Genomic DNA, 22941 nt, shown 5'->3' on the forward strand with positions numbered 1-22941 from the left:
TCCTGCCAGTCCTGCCTTTATGTGATGTCCGCAGGGAAGTAATTTTAGGTGAAATTTTGATTGAGTCAAAAAAGAGGCAGAGACTTGGTGTGAATGGGTCCTGTCTCAAATTCCTGCCCCGGCCCCTCAGATAAAGGCAACTTTGCATTGCCAATGCAGCAGGAATTTCGGGGCTCCTTTATGTTAACTTGAGACAGCACACAAGCAGGGAATTTAACTAAGAAAAAAACCCTCCACTTATGGGAGAGAGGCACAGGAGAAGAGAGACAAAAGTTGCTTTTATATTGCACAGAACTTGCGTTGGTGCTGCTGGCTTCTGAAAGCATGGGTCTTGTGCAACTGGCCTCAAATCACATATAAAATTGCCAAGACTTGCGTAAACCATTTTTAGTGGGTCAGCAAGTCCTGGCAATTTTACATTTGGTTTGCAGCGATAGTAATCAAAAGTTCACTAAGATTATCAATACTGCAATGGTATTTCTTGCTGCTTGGACGCATGCAGAACAACATGGTTCAGCTACTTTGGGTTTATATTAGGATGAAAGCAATGGTAACCCTATCCTCAGTTAGAAGTTTGCATCTCACTGCAGTGACTTTAATATTTGGAACTAAAATTAAATCATTATCAGAATTGAAGTTGTACTGCGAACAGAATTAGATTAATATCTGATAGTCATCCGGTTCTCATCTTGGTAATCCTTTAGGACCAGTTTGGATTTATTAGTAAAGCCATGAAAGGCTCCTTTCTTTTTTAAAAAAAGGGGAAGGGTCAAGGCCCATAGTGCATGATGCCACCAAGGTTGAGAACAGTAAAACGAGGTTGATCAAGCAATAGTGATCATAGGAAATGCCAACCTTGGGTTTCAAATAACAATGTATGGCAGTATGAAAGGGAAGACAAAAAGCTGTTTTTACATTGGTGCTGGTTTGTGCTGCTGGTTCCTGAAGCTCACGTCTCAGGTATCTAGTAGCAACCTCAATGTAAACCTGCCGGATTCACTGAGAACAGCATCCAGGAAGGACTGGTTTAAAAAAAAACCTGGTCTTCCTGAATGCTGGTCCGAGTTTATGTCAGGTTTACAGTGGGAATGCCATTGGCTGCACAAGAACCATGGAACTGGAGGGCAAACACCACCCCATCTCGATGCTAACATAAAAGCAGCCTGGGAGAGGTAATAAGTTACATGGTTTGAGGATCCTGGAAAATAATGAGCTCCAGCAGAAAACAACATGAACATTTCAGGATGGTGAGAGGAGTATGTAAATTGCATATTTGCAATTTAGGAGGAACATGAGAGGAAGATTCAGGTAGAAATTACCATAGAAGCATGACAAGATCTAGGCTAACTATCACATAAATCTAGAACATCCTGTGTAGAAAATACTCTTGGCAAGTAAAATTGTTGCATAGCTGTCTGGCATAAAATAATGTATGGCGGAGCAGGCTCGAGGAGCCGTATGGCCTACTCCTGATCCTATTTCTTATGTTCTTAAATGATACAGATCCAGTCGGATGACCGTCACAATGCAGAACTGTTGCTCAGCCTGTATTCAACTATTCACGCAGTCAACGGTGATCAGATGCATCAAGAGGAACCAAATCGTAATGCTGAGAGAAGCTGGAATGGACACTTTGACACAGCACACATGCAATAATAAGGTCTGAAAAATCTGGTTTTGCTCGTAAAACACACACTAAAGTCATCAGTCATTCTGGTTACAATTGAAACTTCCTGTTTAAACCCTTGTGTGCATTACTAGCTTTGAAGCATCCTGTTAAACAATGCACTAAAGGCCACTTCACATTCTACTGACTTTCTGGAACTCAGTCACACTTCACCGAATTCACTGTTTGCTATTAAAGGAGTGTTGGCAGACCTGCTCCAACAGCAACCTTTACTTAATAAGACTTAAGGACATTGAAAGCAAACCTGGGTCAAAGAAATCAGCACAAAACACACAATAAAAGGTGAGCCTTGAGGTCTGGGAGAGGCAGTTTTAAAGAGTGTCAGACAACAAAAGAAGCTTTTAAAAAAAAGATATACACTGCTTCACACACAGCTATAAACTGTTTTTTACTTTTTTGTTGGGGAGGGGATGTTTTAGAATTTACAGCTGTCACAAATCCAAACACACTGCCCAAATGGTGCCAATTAACACTGTTGTCCGTTCAGTTTAAATCCCTTAGGTCTATTTTCAGGCGAGGAAGTGTATGACCATGAATAGTTCAAAGAGATCGTAGTGCAGCTAAACTTCTAGGTTCTCACAATCACCACCAAGTAAACCTTGTCTTGTAAGCGATGTGCAGGGTATGAAAAAAGACCCACTGCTACTGGAAAAAGCCTAACAAGAGCAGAAACAGATCAAACAGCTTGGGGAATGACAGAAGACTTTAAACTAGCATCAGTGCCACTAGACTCAAAATCAGGCTTTTTTAAAATTTACAACTATTTTTCAATCACAATGTGTTATGCATTACACAATGTGACAGGTAGCATACATTTAAGACTGGCTAATTTTAATCTCCACACATCTCCTGCCCAGAACTCTACCTACCCTACCCCATGTGTTCAGATTATTGGGAGGCAATAAGATGAGTGTATAAATATGTACATACCAAATTTAAAGATAACTCTATGGCTTGCTGCATATCTGATTCTTATTAAACTGCACACTTTCAAACAGTGGATGGACCAGCTGTCACCCAACAATGCAGTCATTCCCATGCTCTGCAATAAACCCTGGTCTGCCTCCAGAGAACAATATGTTTTAAAAAAAACTATTTTGTTTTGATTTTTCAAGGTGCAATCGTGCACATTCACGACTTTTGTTGCTGCTGACCCTCAGGGACTCACCCCACAGTGTAAATGGGGCGATTTCAGCGCAGCAGTGGCCTCATCACATGATAGATGCGGATCCACAATATAAACACCCTGCAGCTACGGATGAACAGACAGTCCCAAATTTGGAATGATTCATATGTTAATACTTGTGAAACAGTATCTGCAGAGGGTAAGAGGCTGGCTTCTTTTATTGACACTCGAGGTACAAAACAATTCCACCACCGTGGTTGTTTGGTGCCTCAGCATGCTTTTGTGTATGAGCTCTCAAGAGCAGCTTTTTATCCCTTCACGAAGTTCCACATGGTTTGTAATCAGCAGAAATTAGGTTTGAGTTTTCATTTACAGTTTTCTGTTTTGGTTTAATCAGTTATCTTGTTTAGGGGTCCAAAAGATCAAATCTTTGCCTATGGCCACAAGCCCCTAATGCCGGCCCTGAGTGCAACAAAAATGCTACATTATCCAACACCGTTAAATATTTCTCTGCTTAGTTTACATACAGCTCCAAATGTTACTCCTTGCATACATTGCCTGGGATGTGGGAGCACTGATAACTGGGGAGGGTAAACGCTCTTCTGGCTGAGTTGGCAACACTCCTGTTTCGCAATCAGGTTATGTGTTTGAGCTGTTCAGGTGGCCTTTAAAGATCCCGTAGCATTATTAAAAGAGCAAAGAATTCTCCCGATGCGCTGACCAACACCACCCCCCCCCCCACCCCACAACCAACACCATCAAAAAAAACGGATGAATTGGTCATTTATCTTATTGTGGGATACTGCTGGCACAGAATGGTCAGCATGTTTCCCTACACAACAGTCACTGCACTTCAAAAGCAATTCACTGTGTGAAGTGGTTGAGATGCTGCAATGTGATAAGGTTTTACTTGTAACTGTAGTTGGTTAAAACAGACTTCAGTGAAATGTGAATTATGTTCAGATTTGAAGATATTTGGATTTTGCCACATTTGATACTTCTCAAACCGGGCTGCTTTTCTGATTCAGGTGTTCTCAGGCCTGCAAATTCTCAACACTGACTATTACAAAGAATGAGTGAATTGTCAAATAAAGTCATGCAAGATTGAAAAGCCTCATGCTAAAAAACTAAATTCTCTTTAAAATCAAATAACTATGATAAGTTTGCTATTTGAAATATTGTAAATATGAAAAGTATGGGTTACAGCTTGATAAAAAAAATGTATGATAATACAGTCTGCAGTGCCCTATGGACAATATTATATCCAGGGATTCAGATGGTTTACATTATATGCAACTAGGATTGTGTTACGTGTAGGATAACACAGATTGTAATGTATTACCATCCTATAGATAACTCAAACTATGGATGCAAATTATTGAAAAAGTTGAGCTGAGGTAATTTACGAGGGCCAGTGTTCTGGTGTGGCGCAACATCTCGTGACACATCTCACAAATATCTACACCCCACGAATAGTGCAATCTGTTGCCGGAGTACTGAGATTTTGTATAACAAAACTGGTAGCAAGAATGCTGGGTTCTCTATAACAACAAATCACTTGGTTAGTCTTGAGAATAAAGGCTAAGAGCTTTATCAAGGTCATCTGAATCCTGGGACACATTAAAACACTGCAACACCCTCTTAACTATGTAGTCATTCTTTTAAAAAGGGTTGCTTTTATTTAGATTTATTCAGTTTTTGTTTTGCTGGCTGCACATACACGGAGTGACACCAGACGCCTATGATTCGTTCTGAAGCAATTTTGTGTTTTACTTCACTCCAAGTTACACAGAAGTACCACACCTTGCACACACAGTATTGGTAATCTCTGTACATACAGTATTAATATGTCCCTTACATATGGTATTACTGTCCTGTACATACAGTATTAGCATGCTCTGTATATACAGTATTAGAACCCTATACACACACTATTGGCGCATTCTCTACATACAGTAGTAGACCCCTATACCTACAGTATTACCATATCCTGTTCATACATTAGTAAACAACCATCTGTATCTACATAGCGCCTTTAACATAGTAAAACGTCCCAAGGCACTTCACAGGAGCGTTATCAAACAAAATTTGACACTGAGCCACATAAGGAGATATTAGAACAGGTGAACAAAAACTTGGTCGAAGAGGTAGGTTTTAAGGAGCGTCATAAAGGAGGAGGGGCAGGGAGGTTTAGGGAGGGAATTCTAGAGCTTAGTGTCCTGGCAGCTGAAGGCACGGTCACCAATGATAGAGCGATTAAAATCGGGGATACGCAAGAGGCCAGAACTGGAGGAGTGCAGAGATCTCGGAAACACTTGCATTTATATAGTGCTTTTCACGACCTCAGGACGTCCCAAGGCGCTTTACAGCCAATGAAGTATTTTTGAAGTGTTGCAATGTAGGAAACACGGCAGCCAATTTGCGTACAGCAAGCTCCCACAATTATCTGGTCATTATCAAATTGCTAATCAGTCTTAGTGATGTTGGTTGAGGGATAAATATTGGCCAAGACACCGGGGATAACTCCCCTGCTCTTCTTTGAAATGGTGCCATGGGATCTTTTACATCTACACGAGAGGACAGACGGGGCCTCGGTTTAACGTCTCATCTGAAAGACGGCACCTCCGATAATGCAGCACTCCCTCAGTACTGCACTGGAGTGTCAGCCTAGATTTTGTGCTCAAGTCTCTGGAGTGGGATTTGAACCCATGACCTTCTAACTTAAGAGGCGAGAGTGCTACCAACTGAGCCACAGCTGACACTGTTGTAGGGGCAGAGGAGGTTACAGAGATAGGGAGGGGCGAGGCCATGGAGGGATTTGAAAATAAGGATGAGAATTTTAAAATCGAATCATTACCGGACTGGAAGCCAAAGTAGGTCAGCGAGCACAGGGGTTGGGTGAACGGGACTTGGTGCGTGTTAGGATATGGGCAGCAGAGTTTTGGATGAGCTCAAGTTTATGGAGGGTGGAAGGTGGGAGGCCGGCCAGTGAAGTCTGGAGGTAACAAAGGCATGGATGAGGGTTTCCGCCACAGATGAGCTGAGGCAGGGGCTGATTTGGGTGATGTTACGGAGGTTGAAGTAGACGATCTTAGTGATGGAATGGATATGGGGTCAGAAGCTCATCTCGGTCAAATAGAACCGTATACATACAGTATTAGCATGCCCTGTAATATAGTATTAGTGACCTGTACATTCAGTATTAGCATTCTGTATATATGCTATTAGCACACTTTGTACATAAACTATTAGTGTATATTGCAACCATTTCCTAAAAGCATCCTGGACATTGAACATAGCCTGTTACGTGCCAGCTCACTTCAAAGGCAGTGTGAACACTTCCATAATTGTACCAACCCAGTTCTAGTCTAGAAACAATGCACTGTTTAAAAAAAATAGTTTAGCCTATTTATGAAAGGCTGCCCAGAAATTTCTAAAAGGTAAACTGGGTACCTAAAGACTATTGCTTAAAATAATGCCCATTACCTTCCAGTTACTTCTGTGACTCCTGATGTGGAGCATTACTTATTACGGTTAATGTAGTCTACAAATTTTCATCAGCAGCAATACAAACATCACAAATCAAGCCATAATTCTATCCTCTGCCCATTTTGGGCTCCAGGGATGAAACAGCATATCTCAATGTCTCCATTCTATTTGCCTATTAACATAGATGCAGGATTTTTAGCTTAAACTTCTGTAAATTGTATTTTGCATTCAAAGCTGGAAAAAATGACAAAGTTTTGTTAAAGGTCATTGGAAATGCCCCATTCCTAATGCTCTTTCCTGAAGTAATTGCATGCAGTGTTAACTGAGTTTCCTCTTTTACCTGTGGTTGCTCATGGTTGTGGTTTCCCGCACAGCCTGAGCGGTCTCTGAAGCAAAGTCAAGGGCACCTGCCACTGGTTTGGTTACGGTGCCAACCAACCCCTTTCCAAGGCCTGAGAAAAAACCACTGACGCCACCGTCTGTTTTCACTCCTTCTACTGTCGAAGTAATGACACTGGTGAAACCGCCAAGAATACCTGTGGGAGATTGGGAAGGAGGAGAATGTTTTAAAAAGCCTCATCAATTAACCAGCGTTCCTGAGACTTTGGATGATTTTCGGAAAGCATAATCTGAAAATCAGAACCAAGACAAACTAGTTTCCCTTTCTATCTTTGTACAGAGTTCACTTTAAAAACAGCTGAACCTTTATAGTGATGTCAGCGGAGACTTCAGCTTTTGCCACGGTGTGCAGATCCGGCAGTAATTTATTTCTAGGCACAATTAATGGCACACTGAGCACAACAAATGGGCTGAGGGTAATTTAGGGAAACACTGCATTGGATCCCAAGATTTCTCTACAACAGCACAATATACTGAAGATGGGGATTTCCTTCCAGCGATTAAGCCTTTATCCAAGTCTGCTACAGACTTCACATGCAGAGAAGTCTCATAGCGATGGAAGCCAATGAAGACAGGGTTACATGGCATTTGATACAAATTTTGAAGTAATTTGCTGGCACTGATGGGGGGGGGGGAAGGAGGGGTAGACAAAGCAGTAGTAGTCAAATGGCATGCAAAACTGGCTTTAAAATGGTTAAAAAAACCCACAGAAACTCGATAACATTTTCTCACTGAAGGTAGACTTAAAAACAATCAAGTAGTGAAAATAAAAAGTGAGGAACCCTTTCTGTTGTGGGAGACTATGTATGTGCACTGCTCGAGTCAGCAGAATAAAACTGAAGATCCACCTCAGATTGGGGCTATGATTTGGCTGGGTGGGCGAAGATTAAAACATCCAGGGTGCAATTTTCTTAAACGGACAGTGTCCTAAGTAATTTTCCACTGTAGGATGACGAATATTCCTACTTGTGTGTGGAGGTTGAACAAACAAGGAAGAATGGACTTTTTGACTGCTTACAAAGAACGTCTGTCTCTGAGGACAGGACATCTGAAATGCATTACTCTGAAATTCAATCATTATGGAGCATGACAACTTTAATGTTATAAATTCAGCTGGAAAGCTGGCTATGATTGATGAAAGGTTCCATTGTAAAAAAGAAATCCACCTCAAAAACCATAGGAATGGTAAAATATATCCTAGAAATTACATACCCACAGTTGGATAGAGTACACGAAAGATATTTATATTTACTTGTCCCAGCTATGGATTTTATCTGGTATTAATCCAGAATCTTTACCCATTTACAGTGGTGAACTAAGCTGGGATCACCTCTTCCACCTACTCACCATGAGCAAGTCCCTGAATTCCAGCCACAAGGTGTTCACCGCTGGTCACTGCTTGATAGCGGATAGATTCCCGCTCGGCCTGGTGTCTGGTGTCCATTGTCTTTCCCAATCCATCTGATAATGTCCCAGCAAACTGTAGGAGAGGTTAAAAAAAACACTGATACTTTAAAAGGCAGAGAAGTGAGGCACAGCAGCCTACCACCAATGAGCACTAAACCCAAAATCCAAATGCACACAAAATTCAGCAGACGATTCCTAAATGAATGTCTCCCTCTCTACCACCCCACAAAAGATCTGATGCAATCGCATGCAGTGACATTGTCCCAGTAAACAAAGAATTTGCGTAGACAATTCTAGTTACGTGGATCAGCACCACACGGTAAATTTTCTGCTTGCATGGTCCTGGCGCAGGGTCTCCCCTCCTGGGAGTGCATAATGGTACAAATATAAACCTGGGAATCTTCCTAATCTGTACAGTTCAGCAATTAGAGGTTCAAAGCTAAACTGGCTCACTCACCAATACAATAAAAACAAAGTCTGATCCAGAACTGATATAATGCGACTAGATGTCACTAGCCCAGTTAGAATATACCACACACCCTACCACATTTACAAGGCTCATCATCACATTTAGGGGCAGATCATTATTATACCAACTTTTTCTCTCTAGACGCCAATGCCCAATTTAGAGTCAAGTAATCCAAATTACTTCCTAGATTCAGAAATAAAAACAGAAAATGCCAGAAATACTCAGCAAGTCAGGTAGCATCTGTGGAGAAAGAAAGAGTTAGCATTTCAGGTCGATGATCTTTTGTCAGAACTGGAAGAACTTAAAGATTTAACAGTTTTTAAGCATGTACAGAGCCAGAGAAAGGAGGGGGGAGGGGGAGAAGGAAAGGGGGGAAAAAGGACAAAAGGGATGATGGTGCAAGGCAAGGAGGTTGGTAATGGGACAAGTTAAGAAACCAAACATGAGTCTAGAGGAGCTGTAAATGGCAACAGCAGAACCTTTACCAGCACTTGCTGTCCGAAAAAATGGGAGCAGTGGTTATGATCAATGTTCAGCCTGTTCTTGCCCCACAGAACTTATTTCTTCCTATCTTGACACTTTTTTCTCCACTTGTCCAGTCTCTTCCGACCTACATCTGCGACTCTTCCGACGCCCTCTGCCAGTTTCCAGTTTCCTAACTCTAACCGTCTCCTTTTCACCAGTCCCTGTACATCTCCATTCCCTACCAGGACAGCCTGAGGACCCTCCGCTTCTTCCTTGTACGGAGACCCAATCAGTCCCCATCCACCGCCACCCTCCTCCGCCTGGCTGAACTTGTTCTTATGTTGAACAACTTCTCCTTTGACTCCACTCACTTCCTCCAAATAAAAGGTGTCGCTATGGGAACCCATATGGGTCTTAGCTATGCCTGCCTTTTTGTGGGATATGTGGAAATTCTTTGTTCCAGTCCTACTCAGGTCCCCTCCCTCATCTCTTTTCCTGTTACATTGATGACTGTATCGGTGCCATTGCCTGCTCTCGCCCCGAAAGGAAAAATTTCATCGACTTTGCTTCCAATTTCCACCCTTCCCTCGCCTGCACATGGTCCATCTCCGACTCTTCCCTTCCCTTCCTCGACTTCTCTATCTCCATTTCTGGGGATAGGCTGTCAACCAATATCTACTATAAGCCCACCAACTCCCACAGCTACCTTGATTATACTTCCTCCAACCCCACTTCCTGTAAGGACTCTATACCCTTCTCCCAGTTTCTCTGCCTCCATTGCATTTGTTCTGATGATACCACCTTCCGCACCAGTGCTTCCGCTATGTCTTCCTTTTTCCTCAACACTGTAGTTGACAAGTCCCTTGACCGTGCCTGTCCCATTTCCCGCACTTCTGCCCTCACTCCTTCCCCTCCCTCCCAGAATCAAGATCGGGTCCCCCTTGTCCTCACCCTCTGCCCTACCAGCTTCCACTTTCAACATATCATCCTTCACCATCTCCAACGTGATGCCACCACCAAACACATCTTCCCCTCCCCTCTCAACATTCCGCAGGGACCGTTCCCTCCATGACACTCTGGTCCACTCTTCCATCACCCCCAACACCCGTTCTTTCACGGCACCATCCGGAGATGCAACACCTGCCCTTTCTCCTCAACCCTTCCCACTATCCAGGGCTCCAAACACTCCTTCCAGGTGAAAGAGCGATTTACTTGTACTTCTTTCAATTTAGTATACAGTATTCGCTGCTCATGATACGGTCTCCTCTACAATGGAGAGACCAAACGCAGATTGGGTGATTGCTTTGCTGAATACTTCTGCTCAGTCCGCAAGCATGACCGTGAGCTTCCGGTTGGTTGCCATTTTAATTCTCCGTCCCACTCCCACTCTGACCTTGGCCTCCTATACTGTTCGAATGAAGCTCAACGGAATAGCATCTCATCTTTCGATGAGGCACTTTACAACCTTCTGGATTCAACAATAATTTCAATATCTTCAGATCATGGCCACTGCTCCCATTTTTTCCAGACAGCAGGTACTGGCAATGGTTCTGCTGTTGCCATTTACAGCTCCTCTGGACCCATCTTTTGTTTGTTAACATGTCTCATTACCACCCTCCTTGCCCCATCATCCCTTTTGTCATTTAATCACTCCTGCCCTCCCCCCTACCACAGACCTTCCCTTTTGTTCTTTCCTCCTCTCTTTCCCTCCCACCCCCACCCACCCCCTTCCCCTGGCTCTGTACTTGCTTTAAAAACTGTTAAATCTTTAACTTCTTCCTGTTCTGTCAAAAGGTCATCAGCCTGAAACGATAACACTGTTCCTTTCTCCACAGATGCTGCCTGACTTGCCGAGCTTCTCCAGCATTTTCTGTTTTAATTTCAGATTTCCAGCATCCGCAGTATTTTGCTTCTGATTAAGGTTTCTGTAAAATTCCCTAAGTGACTAATTCTTGGTCCTGGCTATGGCCTGAAGGGCACATTTACTAAGCACAGGAGGCATGCCAAGGAAATCTCACAGGATAAAAAGAACCCTTTTGGAGGGAAGAGAATTAAGGATAGGGGATTCTGAGCTCCTTAACATCTCATTCCATAAATAGCCAAGTAAAAGATGAAAGTTGTCATATGTGTACATGTTTAAACATAACTGCCACTGGATGTCCAATTCCTGCTGTCTACAACAGAAGTTCCCTTCCTTCAACAGGTTTAAGGTAAATAGATGATCCGCTTTCATGGGAACCCCACAAGGGCGGAAAACTGTAGCAGTCAGACCAGTTTCACACTCCTGCGTATACTACAAAAGTGTGACCTTCTCCATCACAATCACAGTTTAAAAAGTGAATAGAACTAAGTCATGAATACTATAGCTTCCTCCGAAGAAATCTATGAGGATAGAACTCAGCTTATTGGGTAAATGCACTTCTCCATATGAAACTGCGCTCTGCAGACCAGGGAACACCCAGGCTCAACCCATGGTGTGATTTGATTTAAGCTGTTTCTACATTGTGCTAAAACTGGGCACCAGTTTTAATGTCATTCTGGCTGCTGGTATTGACGTATCCCAGCAAGTTTACTTTCAGGTTGCAGTTGGCTAGACAAGACTGGTGTGTCCGGAAGTGATGTTTCTGGCACAAGTCTTGAGCATTATAAAGGCAGCTTTAGTGGATCTCTGCTGGGGCTACAGCAACGGGGTTGCAATGGTGGGCCTCAGCATCCTTAGGCCGAGGAGAAAATTCCAACAGCCTTTAGATTGCTATTCAGTGACCCATGCTGGAAAATGCACATTTGCAGATGACTGGTGCAGACAACATTCTGCTTGGCCACGAGGTCCTCCACTGTCAGAAGTCCGCGGGCGTTCATTGCCCAGACTCATACATGAACACTGTCCGCTTGGGTAAGGTACTGAAGTAGGTCAAACCTGGTGGATCTGTGCAGCTCCTTCATGAGAGGGAGGAAGCAAATCAGGAGAGAACAAAAACCCTGATCATTCTAGAAATGTAATTATGGTCTGAAGTAACCTAACATTAGCACAATGTCGATTTGTTCACTGTTTATCTGAACAGTGCAGCCTGCTTGCAGTCTGATTGGAGTGTGAATAGTCAGCCAATAAAAACCATGGCAATGAATTTTTTGGTGCTGAGCCCAGCATGCGTTGCCTCGACTAACTGTCAACAAGACCTGATATAAATGACACCCCCCCAATATGACAGCTGATACATAAAGAAACAGCCCATCTCCAAGACTTAATTTTGCAAAAAAAAATTTAATAGCTCAGGTGAAAAGTTCACCTCTTACAAGCAGACAGAGCCACTCCAAAGAACGCAGTTAATAGTTCAACAATGAGAGAGCTTTTTCAGATTACTGTTCCAACAGCTGTTCTACATTGTTGCTTCGAGAGTTCAATAGTTTACATGGCAATTATTACATGTTGAATTCTCCTACAAAATGATTAGGTTACGTTCCAAACATGAAGACTATATTGTGGTTATAGTGCACCCTCCAGCAAGTTCGATGCTGGATAGAGGGGCAGAGAAATCATTCAAAAAGAGGGCGACAACCAACCTGGAGCGTCTAGTGCAGTCTCTTGTGAGTCTATTCTGAAATAAGGGGAAGTCACTTGACTGAAAACACTTGTTGTACTGAGCCATACAGGCCAGAAGATCCCACATCTGATCCCAGGTCCGAGCTGAGTTAGTTGATCTCAGCTGAGGCAGCAGTAGGAGCATTACAATTGGTCTCAGCATCCCGGGAGGCAAAACTCAGGCCAGGGTTTAAGTTCCTGTCGACATAGACGGTCTAGACTCACACAGTATAGTTAGAGTGGATTTTGTTAGAAGAGATACACTCCTCTCCAGCCCTGTGTAATCTTTTACCCCCTGGTGGGGGACAAATTGTGTTGGTCATTTTGTATAGTGATACTGTAAATTTAACCGTGAATATGTCTCCTGGTCAGAATTTCTAACGAAATTTCAAAATGTATAAAAAAAAGTTTACAATTTTATTAGAAATACCAACCAAAATATTCGTGGATGGATTTATGTCACTACAAATAGTAAGCAAACAATTCTCTCCTTCATAACCTTTAGTGCTGTCAAATCGCAGGTGCCTTTGCTCATTTTTTAAGAGGAAGAATTTGCATTTATATGGTACCTTGTTACACCCCTCAAATGCCCCAAAGCACTTCACATAGAATGAATTAAAGCTGTTTTGTCAGGAAAGACAGGAGCTATTTTGTGCACAGCAAGACCTCACAAACAGTGATGAGATGAATGATGGAGATGTTAGTTGAGGGAGGAATGTCAGTTACGACATTGGCAGAACTACCTGTTCCTCTTTGAATAGTGCCATTTGCCATCTGAATGAATGGAACAGGCAGATGGCTCAGCTGAAGGACAGCACCTTTGACAATGCAGCAGTTCCTCAGTCCTGCATGGAAGTCATGATGTGGAGATGCCGGTGATGGACTGGGGTGGACAAATGTAAGGAATCTTACAACACCAGGTTATAGTCCAACAATTTTATTTTAAAATCACAAGCTTTCGGAGATTATCTCCTTCATCAGGTGAGTAGTGACCTGACTACTCACCTGACGAAGGAGATAATCTCCGAAAGCTTGTGATTTTAAAATAAAATTGTTGGACTATAACCTGGTGTTGTAAGATTCCCTGCATGGAAGTGTCAGTCTAGATGATGTGTTAAAGCCCTGGAGTGGGGTTTAACCCACAATCGCCTGACTCTGAGGCAAGCCGACACTTTTAGAAAGAAATAAAAGATAGCATGCAATAAAGTTCATCATTTTGGAACATTTTTCTAAAGACACAAAGGGAGTGTTCAGTAAAATTCATTGTGTGTTTTTTTTTAAAACAGGCAAACAGAACCTTTAGTAAAGGTCATCATTGTGATTTAAAAAATATTGAAGACATTTGTTCAGTAAAGTTCATGATCACTGGATTTATTTTTAAAAGACGGGGAGAGCATCAGGTATTTTTTTTTGAAAGGGTAATGGGAAAGCTTGAGTATAATTTTCCCAGTGTGGGTAGGTCAAAGAGAAAAACACAAGGCATAACAGCTCTACAAAATCGGTGCAGAGCAAAGTTCATTTATGATAAAGTTAGTTAACAAAAAACATTGAAAACTTTAGCTGCAACTTTTCTCAAGCCATTATCATGCTGATGCTTGGTCAAGTCAGGTTCAGAAAGACTATCTCCGTATGTAGCTTTTGGTGCTTGCACTACTGTATAGCGTTAAGATTCATGCTAATGGCACTGTTTTTAATCAGGTCTTCCCAGTCTCTGCAGCCAGCTGCATGAAATCTGCTTGTTCAGAGCTGGCACCACTTAACATTGGTCTTAGCATAATATTAAATCAGCTTAAATCTGACCCTGAGCCCAGCAGTAGAATTGGAGAGCTACAAAGAACTGGATGCTCTTCTGGATTCTGACCTAAACAAGTGCAATATAAAAGCATTATTTAATGTAGAAAGATTGTCCATTTTGGGGTGGGGGAGGGGAAGGTTCAAAATGATTTAAAAATTCATTAAATTACCTTTCCCCTTGAAAAAAAACCTGAAATACATCCTTCTTTTCTTCTGCCTTTACCAAATATGGATTCTACGTTTCCTCATTCTCATTTTTCTTCATCTCTTACTTTGGAATATCAGAAATGTGCCCCGTTGCTCCAGGTCTTTACACTCAGCAGACAGAGAGAGGACAATGACAGGTTTCTACACTGAACACACAGAGAGGGAGGACGACAGATTTTTAAATTCAGTTTGTGGAGCAAGAACAACAATGCTCTTCATTCCACAAGTGAAGGCCTCACTTCCACAAAATATTTCTTCTATCTCACGAAGATTACAGGGAACAAAGCTCTCTTGATGGTTCAATGAGCTTGTCCAGTGAGTAGCTGAACCACACAAAGTCTCAGGTTTGATACCAGTTCTGCGTGGAATTCACTGATCTCAACCATGGTGGTTTGTACAATTGGTGTCTCAGGTTAGGAAAAGGAAAATTTGCAAGGGTTTCCACTCCTAGGGCTCTATTTTCGCACCCGCGATCGGGTGCGTTCGTGGCGGGGGGGCTGTGAAAATCGGGGATTCCCGGGGCGGGTCGGGAGCCCGGCTTCAACCCGCCCCATTTCCGGGTTCCCCACTGACGCGCTCACATGCGCACGCAGCCCCCGCATGTGGGACTCCCGTCGGCAATTAAAGCCGTCGGGGTGCCACTTAAAGTACTTGAACAGGTATTTCAGGTTGTTTACAGACCTGATTGACCTGTTATTTTAGCAGGGATGGGATTTTGCAACTGACAGACTGTTTCCCATACTGGGGAAAACACTCACAGTTCTAATGGACGTGTTGCAGCCATCAGCCTGTGGCAGCTGCAAAGGTCCATTTGACAGGTTGGGTGGGGGGGGGGGGGGGGGGGGGAAGTGTGAGTGGCCTCATTGCAGGAGGCCACTCTGTCACTTTGGACAAAGTTTGGCCTCCACCACTCTCCTCCTAACAACAAAATTCACCAACTTGCACACTTACCCCGGTGTCCAGACACATTTACCTACGTTGCGGACCCCCTCAGATGTACATCTTGCGGATGGGGGCCGCTGTAGCTGCAGTCATGACCCCCTCGGAGGGCGAACAGCATCACCAGCCTCGCTGTCTACCTCTGACACGTGGAGCTCCACAACAGTGCTGTGACACATCCACCTACACAGCAGGAGGGAGGGCAACCGCAGAGAGAGATGCGTCGCAGAGGGCACTACCCTCGCCACAGGGTCCACAGACCGAGGCTCAGCTTCCTGGACCTCTCTGAGCAGCAGTGCACGCGGAGGCTGAGAGTCACTCGACATGTAGTCGTGGACATCTGCAGCCTCCTTCATGCCGAGCTGCTCCCGGCTGGCCCGAGCACCATCTTCTTACCTGTCGCTGTCAAAGTCACCACTGCCCTCAACAACTCCTCCGCATCCTTCCAGGGTGTCACCGATGTCTCTCAGTCGTCTGCACAAAAGAGCCCTGCAAATACACCTACACCCACTCTGCAGTGACACAATGGGTGGCATCAGTTGTGGGTCTTCATTGTGATCCTCAGGAAAGGGCATTATTGCACAAACCAGATTCGCAAAGATGTGGCAGTAGTGGTGCCAATATAATATGTAATGTGAGTTGCTCAGAAATTAAATATAAGTAAAAACCATGACAAACCCTCAAACACCCTTGTGCATCCCCTTCATGCTTACGACACGTTTGCCTTACGCTGCCTACTGCACATATGTGATGCATGCCCTGTGGCTGCAGCACAGGGAGTGGCAGGTTGAGTGAGGCTGACTGTGAAAGAGATGCATGAGAGGGTGAGTATGAGATAGAGCCATGAGATTGTATGAGGATTGGGTTGAGTGGTAGTGGTGGGATGAATACTGGCACGGTGAGTAAGTGCAGCTAAGATGAGGATGAGGTTTGAGTGGGTGTGAGGGGTGATGTGACAGAGTAGTGTTGGCTCTGCAGAAGGAGATGTGGGGTGGGGGCGGTGATGTGGCAGATGGAGTGTAGGGGAATGAGTAAGTGTACTCACTTTGGCTGACCTACTTAGGTCATTGCAGCGCCTCCTGCACTGTCTGCAGGTGGGCGATATGTTGGTGGTGCAGGTGACCTCCTCTGCCACCTCGAGCCAGGCCTTCTTGGTGGCAGAGGCAGGCCGCTTCCTCCCGCCCGCCGGGGGAAAGATCTCTGTCCTCCCCCTCCTCCCCCCATCCAATAAGAGCTGGAGTGAGGCATCATTAACCTGGGAGCATCCTTCCCCCTGGGCTGCTCCATGCTGTAATTTTTCCTATTTCTTGCAGCATCAGTCAGTTGAGGACTGTCCCTTTAAACAGGGCTCCTCCAGCTGACAGACCTTACTGCGCATACGCAGTCCGCCCGCCGCGCAGCTTAGCAGCGGGGAACCCGGAAGAACAGGTAAGTGGATCCAATCAGCCTGTAATTGCGTGCGGAGCAGACTGATTTCACCGGGCGCGTTACCCACGCGCCCAATCTACCCCACACCGCGCACCCGCCGCCATGGTAATATCGGGCCCCTAATAACTGTCCAATGCCCCATGCTGGAACATGTGCACGTGAGGTGAGAACAGGATCAGACTTGGTTGTTATGTCCTACATGATAGTTAAGGGTATAGAGAAAGTTACCCTGGAATTTTACTTTAAAATAAACTGCAGGAGTCGAACTAGGGGACACCATTTCAAACGAGTAAAAGGTCATTTTAGGACTCGTATCAAGAAATTCTTCACACAAGGAATGTATGGTCAAATAATTCAGGAGAGAAACAAGGAAATTGCCATAAAAGGAGCAGAAAATAAAAAGCAAATGTTTATAGCTAATTCTCATCACCGTATTTACCTGTAAAGTACTGGAGAGGGCATTTCACTATATTGCTAATCCATCAGAAGCTTGGTTTTATGAAATACTCAACTCATAATATTTTTGAGCATTGAATCCCATAAAGACAGGTTTATTTTAAAATAAAACAAAATTACTCAGCATTAGTCAAAAACAGAGACTGGTCCGGCCTGTTGTTACACCCTGCTTACACCCTCAGTGCCTAGGGCGAAGTACATCCACAAGATTACAACACAATTATGGATGAGGAAGGCTCTGTGGCCCATCTTAATTTATCCATGCAGAGAGATCCAAACGTCGCCCCAAATGTAGCATCCAACTGTTTCCTAAATGGATTCTCAGGATTTTGCCCCCACTACACTATCTGGAATTTAATCCATATATTGATCACTCCGTGTGAAGAATTTCTTGATAAGAGTCCTAAAATGACCTTTTACCAGTTTGAACATGTGCCCTCTAGTTCTACTCCTGCAGTTTATTTTAAAGTAATATTCCAGGGTAACTTTCTCTATACCCATAACAATCCTATATCTCACATGCCTTCTTTCTCGGCTAAAAAGCCCAAGTCATTCCTCAAAGCTCAGACCATGACACTAGAGAACGGCCTTGTGGATCTTCTCTGCACTGCGTCCAGCACTTGAATGTCTCAAATTTCTTGACAACCAGAATTGGATGCAGTATTCAAGGTGTAGTCTGACCAGGAAACTATAAAGTTTGAACACTATGTAGTTCAACATCCTATTGACTTTGTTAATTGCTTCTCTGCATTGGTTGGACATGTTAAGAGTCAGGTCTATTACTCTTCCAGCTTCATCTTTAGCTATTTCAACACAATTCATGGAGTATGCATGAGATTGATAGATATTTGCTAGCCAAGGGTACTAAGGGATATGGAGCCAAAGCAGGTAAAATGGAGTCAGGATATAGATCAGCCATGATCTCATTGAATGGCGGAACAGGCTTGAAGGGTTGAATGCCCTACACCTGTTCATATGTCGTCTATTTTTCCACTTGTCTGTATTAAATTTCATCTGCCATTGCTCTGCCCATTTGCATATCTTGTCCAACTCATTCTGCAATTTCTAAGCTGATTCCACTGCCCCTCCTAGTTTGGTATCATCTGCAAATTTGACTACTTGCCATTGAATTTCTGATTCTAGGTCATTTATATAAATTACAAACAATCCTAGTACCGAGCCCTAAAGCACCCAACTCACTGCTTCCTCCCAACTTAGACATAAACCCTGAATCTCCACAGCTTTGAGTTAAATGAATAGCCTTTCATGTGACATTTTATCAACAGCCTTTTGGAAGTTGGGGTACACTGTGATATAGGGATAATCACAGTCTACTTGGGTTGTTGCTTCCTCAAAGCAGTCGAGGACATTGGTCAGTCAAGATTTTTCCCTTCTGAATGTATGCTGATTGTGTTAAATAGGTTATTGTACAGATGATCCTCAAGTTTACTCCTGATAATCAATTCCATTATTTTACATGGAATGGAAACAAGACTAATGGGTCTGTAGTTGCCAGTGTTTGTTTTGTCAGAATATGGGCACCATATGAACTCGTTTCCAATGTACCAGTAACTCAAAATTATCCACTGACTCCCTCATATAATATACATGATCTCTCCAGTCTCAGAACTCTGGGGTAAATACTATCTATCCCTGGGGATTTATTTATTTTGATCCATTTAGACAAATGCAGAATGTCAGCATTGAAAAACAATTAGTAGCTTTTCTAGTCATCAACATGCAACGGTCACTTGAAATGATCAGTGTCTTGGGGAAGTGGGGGTGGGGAGGGGAAACAGTGAGTGGGAGTACATGAAGCTACCATGCCATTACCAAAGAGCACTAGCACAAGCTTCATACACAGATGCCCGTATAGATTCTGAACTTGCCCAAAAATCATCCCCTTCATAAAAAGAATGACTCTGCTTTAATAATTCCACTTAAAGGCAGAAATGATAACCAAGCTTTGTGCCCTACAGCTTCCAGATAAGACAACTGCTTTTATATCAGTGTCAGTGGCATGTTCTCGAAGCACGGGCATTGTGCAACTACTGGCAACTGCAAAAACTTGCTGGATTCACTAAACTGGGAAGAGCTGGTTTAAAAAAATGGATTTACTGAACTTGTCAGGGAGTTACTGCTGGCTGCACGAGACCTGAGCTTTGGGCAGAAACCCCACTGACATCAATATAAAAGCAGCTCATGATAGATAGCCAAAGAAGGCTCAAAAGCACCGTTACACTGCAAGCATTCAGGTCTCTCCGCTGCCTCCCCCTGGGGTTTCACAGCTCTCTTATCCAAGGTGGCTTAACTGTAGATCCACTATTGGGTCCCATGAATTAGTGTTTGATTTGTTAGCTTCACCTCTGGCCAGTGTCCAATGGAAAACAGCATAGGGGTGCTCTCCTGAAACTGGTGCCACAACATAAGCAACGAAAAATTTATCAGACGCCTTGAACCAGAAAGCTGAATGCTTTCTGCATTTCGTTTCAGGGCTGCCAAAGCCATATTCCCTCACAATACATACCACACAAATTCAATGATATTCTTGGCAATGGGAGTGGGGGTCATTGCAAAGAAAGAAGTGAAGATGATACTTACTCATGGAGTAACAAACATTTCCACTGAAATAACCCGTTGTATCCAGTTCTCATCTAGTCCTCTATTAGCAGTATTCCAAACAAGGCAATAATTAATTAACACCACTTTTATAGTGTAGAACGGCTTCAGGAAGTGATCCTATAGCGGGTCCCTTTGTAATCTGCTCCATTTATAGAGGCTGCAGCCGAAGTAACAGGAAAAACAACTGCACATGTAGTTACTTTAAAGCTGTGCTCTATGAGTTAGTTTCTGCCTGCCATGCCTTCCCCAATAGCCAGAAGGTTTGCTCAGTGAGTAAAACACTATTAAGCTTTCTGATGTAATGCACTGCTGCACTTTGAGTGGGACAAGACTACCTGCACTGAGCTGCTGACTTAAGGCACATTTACAGAGCGGGCATGCTAACCATCACTCAGTGTGAGGGACAGCAACTCAACATACCCTTCTCACTATTCAAATGTTATCAATCATCCGTCAACCTTGTGCACCATCAACATGAAGACTGTTCAAAGTACTCTACTTTTTTTCACCTCTTGAATGTCCATTGGCAGACTTAGTTGGGTCTGCATAACCATTGAGAAATGGTGTTAAGGCAAGACCACCTGTCCTTAAGATTAAAGAAAAATCCTTCCAATTAGTCCCATGTGTCCATTAATTGAACTGCTGGCAACTGGAAAATTGGCATTACAAATTTGGGTCTGCTGGAGATACCTTTTTGAGTTCAGTAGTCGGTCTCATATGGGATTCCCACGCCCCGAGTGCCAGAGTAGACTCACACCGGCCAATATCTAATTATACCATAGCATAACTCAGGGGCACAACAATGGTGCTCCCTTGCGATCTGAACCAGATACTCATACCCCTATGTGTCGCTCCAATCTTTTAAAAGGCAGACTGAGAAAACACCTGGTAAGACAATGCCAGAGATGAATTGTTAAGCTGATTTTACAGCAAGTGGTGATACAGAACAACAGTTTGACCAGACTTACTTAATTCAATTACAACTTTTCTTTGTGTAATACAAAAATAATGGACATACTACATTTCCCCACATCAAAGGATTGTCTTGTCTGACTTAGACAAAATTGCAACTAGGCATCCTCTGCATTCTCCTTCCAAGCCTGCCCAAAGCTTGCTCTCACAGATTCTTGTTTTAAGAAACTGACTGCCTGTGTGTCTCTTTGCCTCCATCTTTTATCTTTTGTGTTCATAACCGGAGAGGGCCTTTGCCGGACACCCCCTGCCTAGCACTGAGGACCAGGGACCTCCCAACACAATGAGTGTGAGGTGTTATTGATTACAGAGACAGGGTAATGAATTGCTTTGTGTTAACAATCTTTGGGGAAAATTGGCATTTTAACCACCTTTCATCTCAATATCTTTTTAAATATACTTTGCTTTAAAACACAATCTTTAAATGTAACTCTTTTCCAAAGTCCTTGTGTAAAAATGTTTAAGAAATTCCAAAATGTGACAATCAGCAATGACAAGTCAGCATTTGTTGCCAATTCTGTAAACACAGCAAAAATTTACTTTGGACTTAGTCTGGTGTAAAATCTTCCACCTCTACATGCTGAGTTTAAATCTTTTGCTGAAATGTGATATGTGTGATTATATGTGAGTAAATCTTTGAATGCAATTCTCCAGTCACATTCTGCCCCATGGGGAACCATGCTGTCCTGCTGGTAATTTAATACCATTCAGCATGTGAAGTGGGTCACAGCAACGTAAACACCAAAGCTGCTTTGAAACAGGGTTTAGTGGGGCACTAGGGCTGGTGGCTCCTAATGCCAGCAGCGACCCCAAAGTATATTTGCTGTTTTCACTAAGGGCAGCGGCTGGGAAGATCTGGTAAAAATATCAGCAACATTGCATCCAGAGCAGCCAAGACCACCTCAGAAGGTGGTTTTCCTGATGGTCTCCCAGAAGCAAATGTTATCAGCTACCCCTTGCAGGACAGACACACAAAGCACACTCTACTGCCCCTTTGCATTTCAGTAATGTGGCCGGTGGCAGACCCAACTTCAGGCCAGTAAGCCTGCTGCCTCCAGATGAACAGAGAACCATAAAATGCAATTATCCCAGGGAGGCAGTCACACGGGCATTGGCAAATGTAAACAAACAGCTGCTGCCTACCATTCTTTCTGGCTGTGCAGAAGCTAAATGCTCAGCTCATCCACACAGGACAACATTATACTTTCTGCTTGGTGACCTGCTTGGAACTCCCCCAGGCACCTGGGAAAGACCGTGACCAGCAACAAAAAGTGCAATTGTGATTTCCAAATAACTATACATGCAGAAGACAGCTAATATTTCAATATGAGATTGATGCTGTGGAATCAGCCTTGCAGTATAAATTGGGCAGCTCACAGTGTCTGCTGAAGCACTTCTGTAACATAAAGAAGGCATCAGTGGACATTTGGCTGAGCAAGGTTTTGGCTCTTTTGTAACGTAACAGAAAACAAATGGTCCAGTTGCTGTTTTCCCTGAGCATGACTGAACAAACGTGTGGCTATTTGCAGGGTCCTGAGGACTCAGTTATTCTTGCTGTCACATTCTCTGAGCTCCAGCCCTTAATCAGCTCCCCCTCTTGTCGTTAACTTGGGGCAGTAATGCATTCTGACAATAGCACACTGGCGATTTAACCTGGGAGCAACCCCCCTACTGGGCTGTCTGTGTGGATGTCTGATTAGCTGGGTAGTCCAGTGGGTCCCCCTCTGGGCTGTCTCCACAGATGCCTGATTAGGTTGGTAGCTCCCTCGAGCAACCCCCGTGGATTTGCCCCCGCAGATGCCTAATGGAAATTGGTTTGTGTTACTGGCCTGAGTGACTGATCCCTGTAGGGGTCCCCAAACCGGTTCATACGCAGGACAGTCAAAAGTCCACACTGTGAA

The 22941-nt window shown here is 43.6% G+C and overlaps 1 protein-coding gene across 4 annotated transcripts in view; it reads right to left on the bottom strand.

The window, feature by feature from the left end:
• vps13d (vacuolar protein sorting 13 homolog D) overlaps nucleotides 1-22941 on the bottom strand; it is a 229771-nt gene that overhangs the window by 33599 nt on the left and 173231 nt on the right. For all 4 annotated transcript variants that reach the window (XM_067970599.1, XM_067970598.1, XM_067970597.1 and 1 more), the window contains 2 exons: nucleotides 8049-8181; nucleotides 6643-6838 (listed from right to left, as the gene is read on the bottom strand). In XM_067970599.1, the coding sequence (XP_067826700.1) occupies nucleotides 6643-6838; nucleotides 8049-8181 (329 nt within the window). The remainder of the gene's footprint in view (nucleotides 1-6642; nucleotides 6839-8048; nucleotides 8182-22941) is intronic.

This window comes from Heptranchias perlo, chromosome 32, assembly GCF_035084215.1.
Source record: "Heptranchias perlo isolate sHepPer1 chromosome 32, sHepPer1.hap1, whole genome shotgun sequence".
NCBI classification, from domain to species: domain Eukaryota; kingdom Metazoa; phylum Chordata; class Chondrichthyes; order Hexanchiformes; family Hexanchidae; genus Heptranchias; species Heptranchias perlo.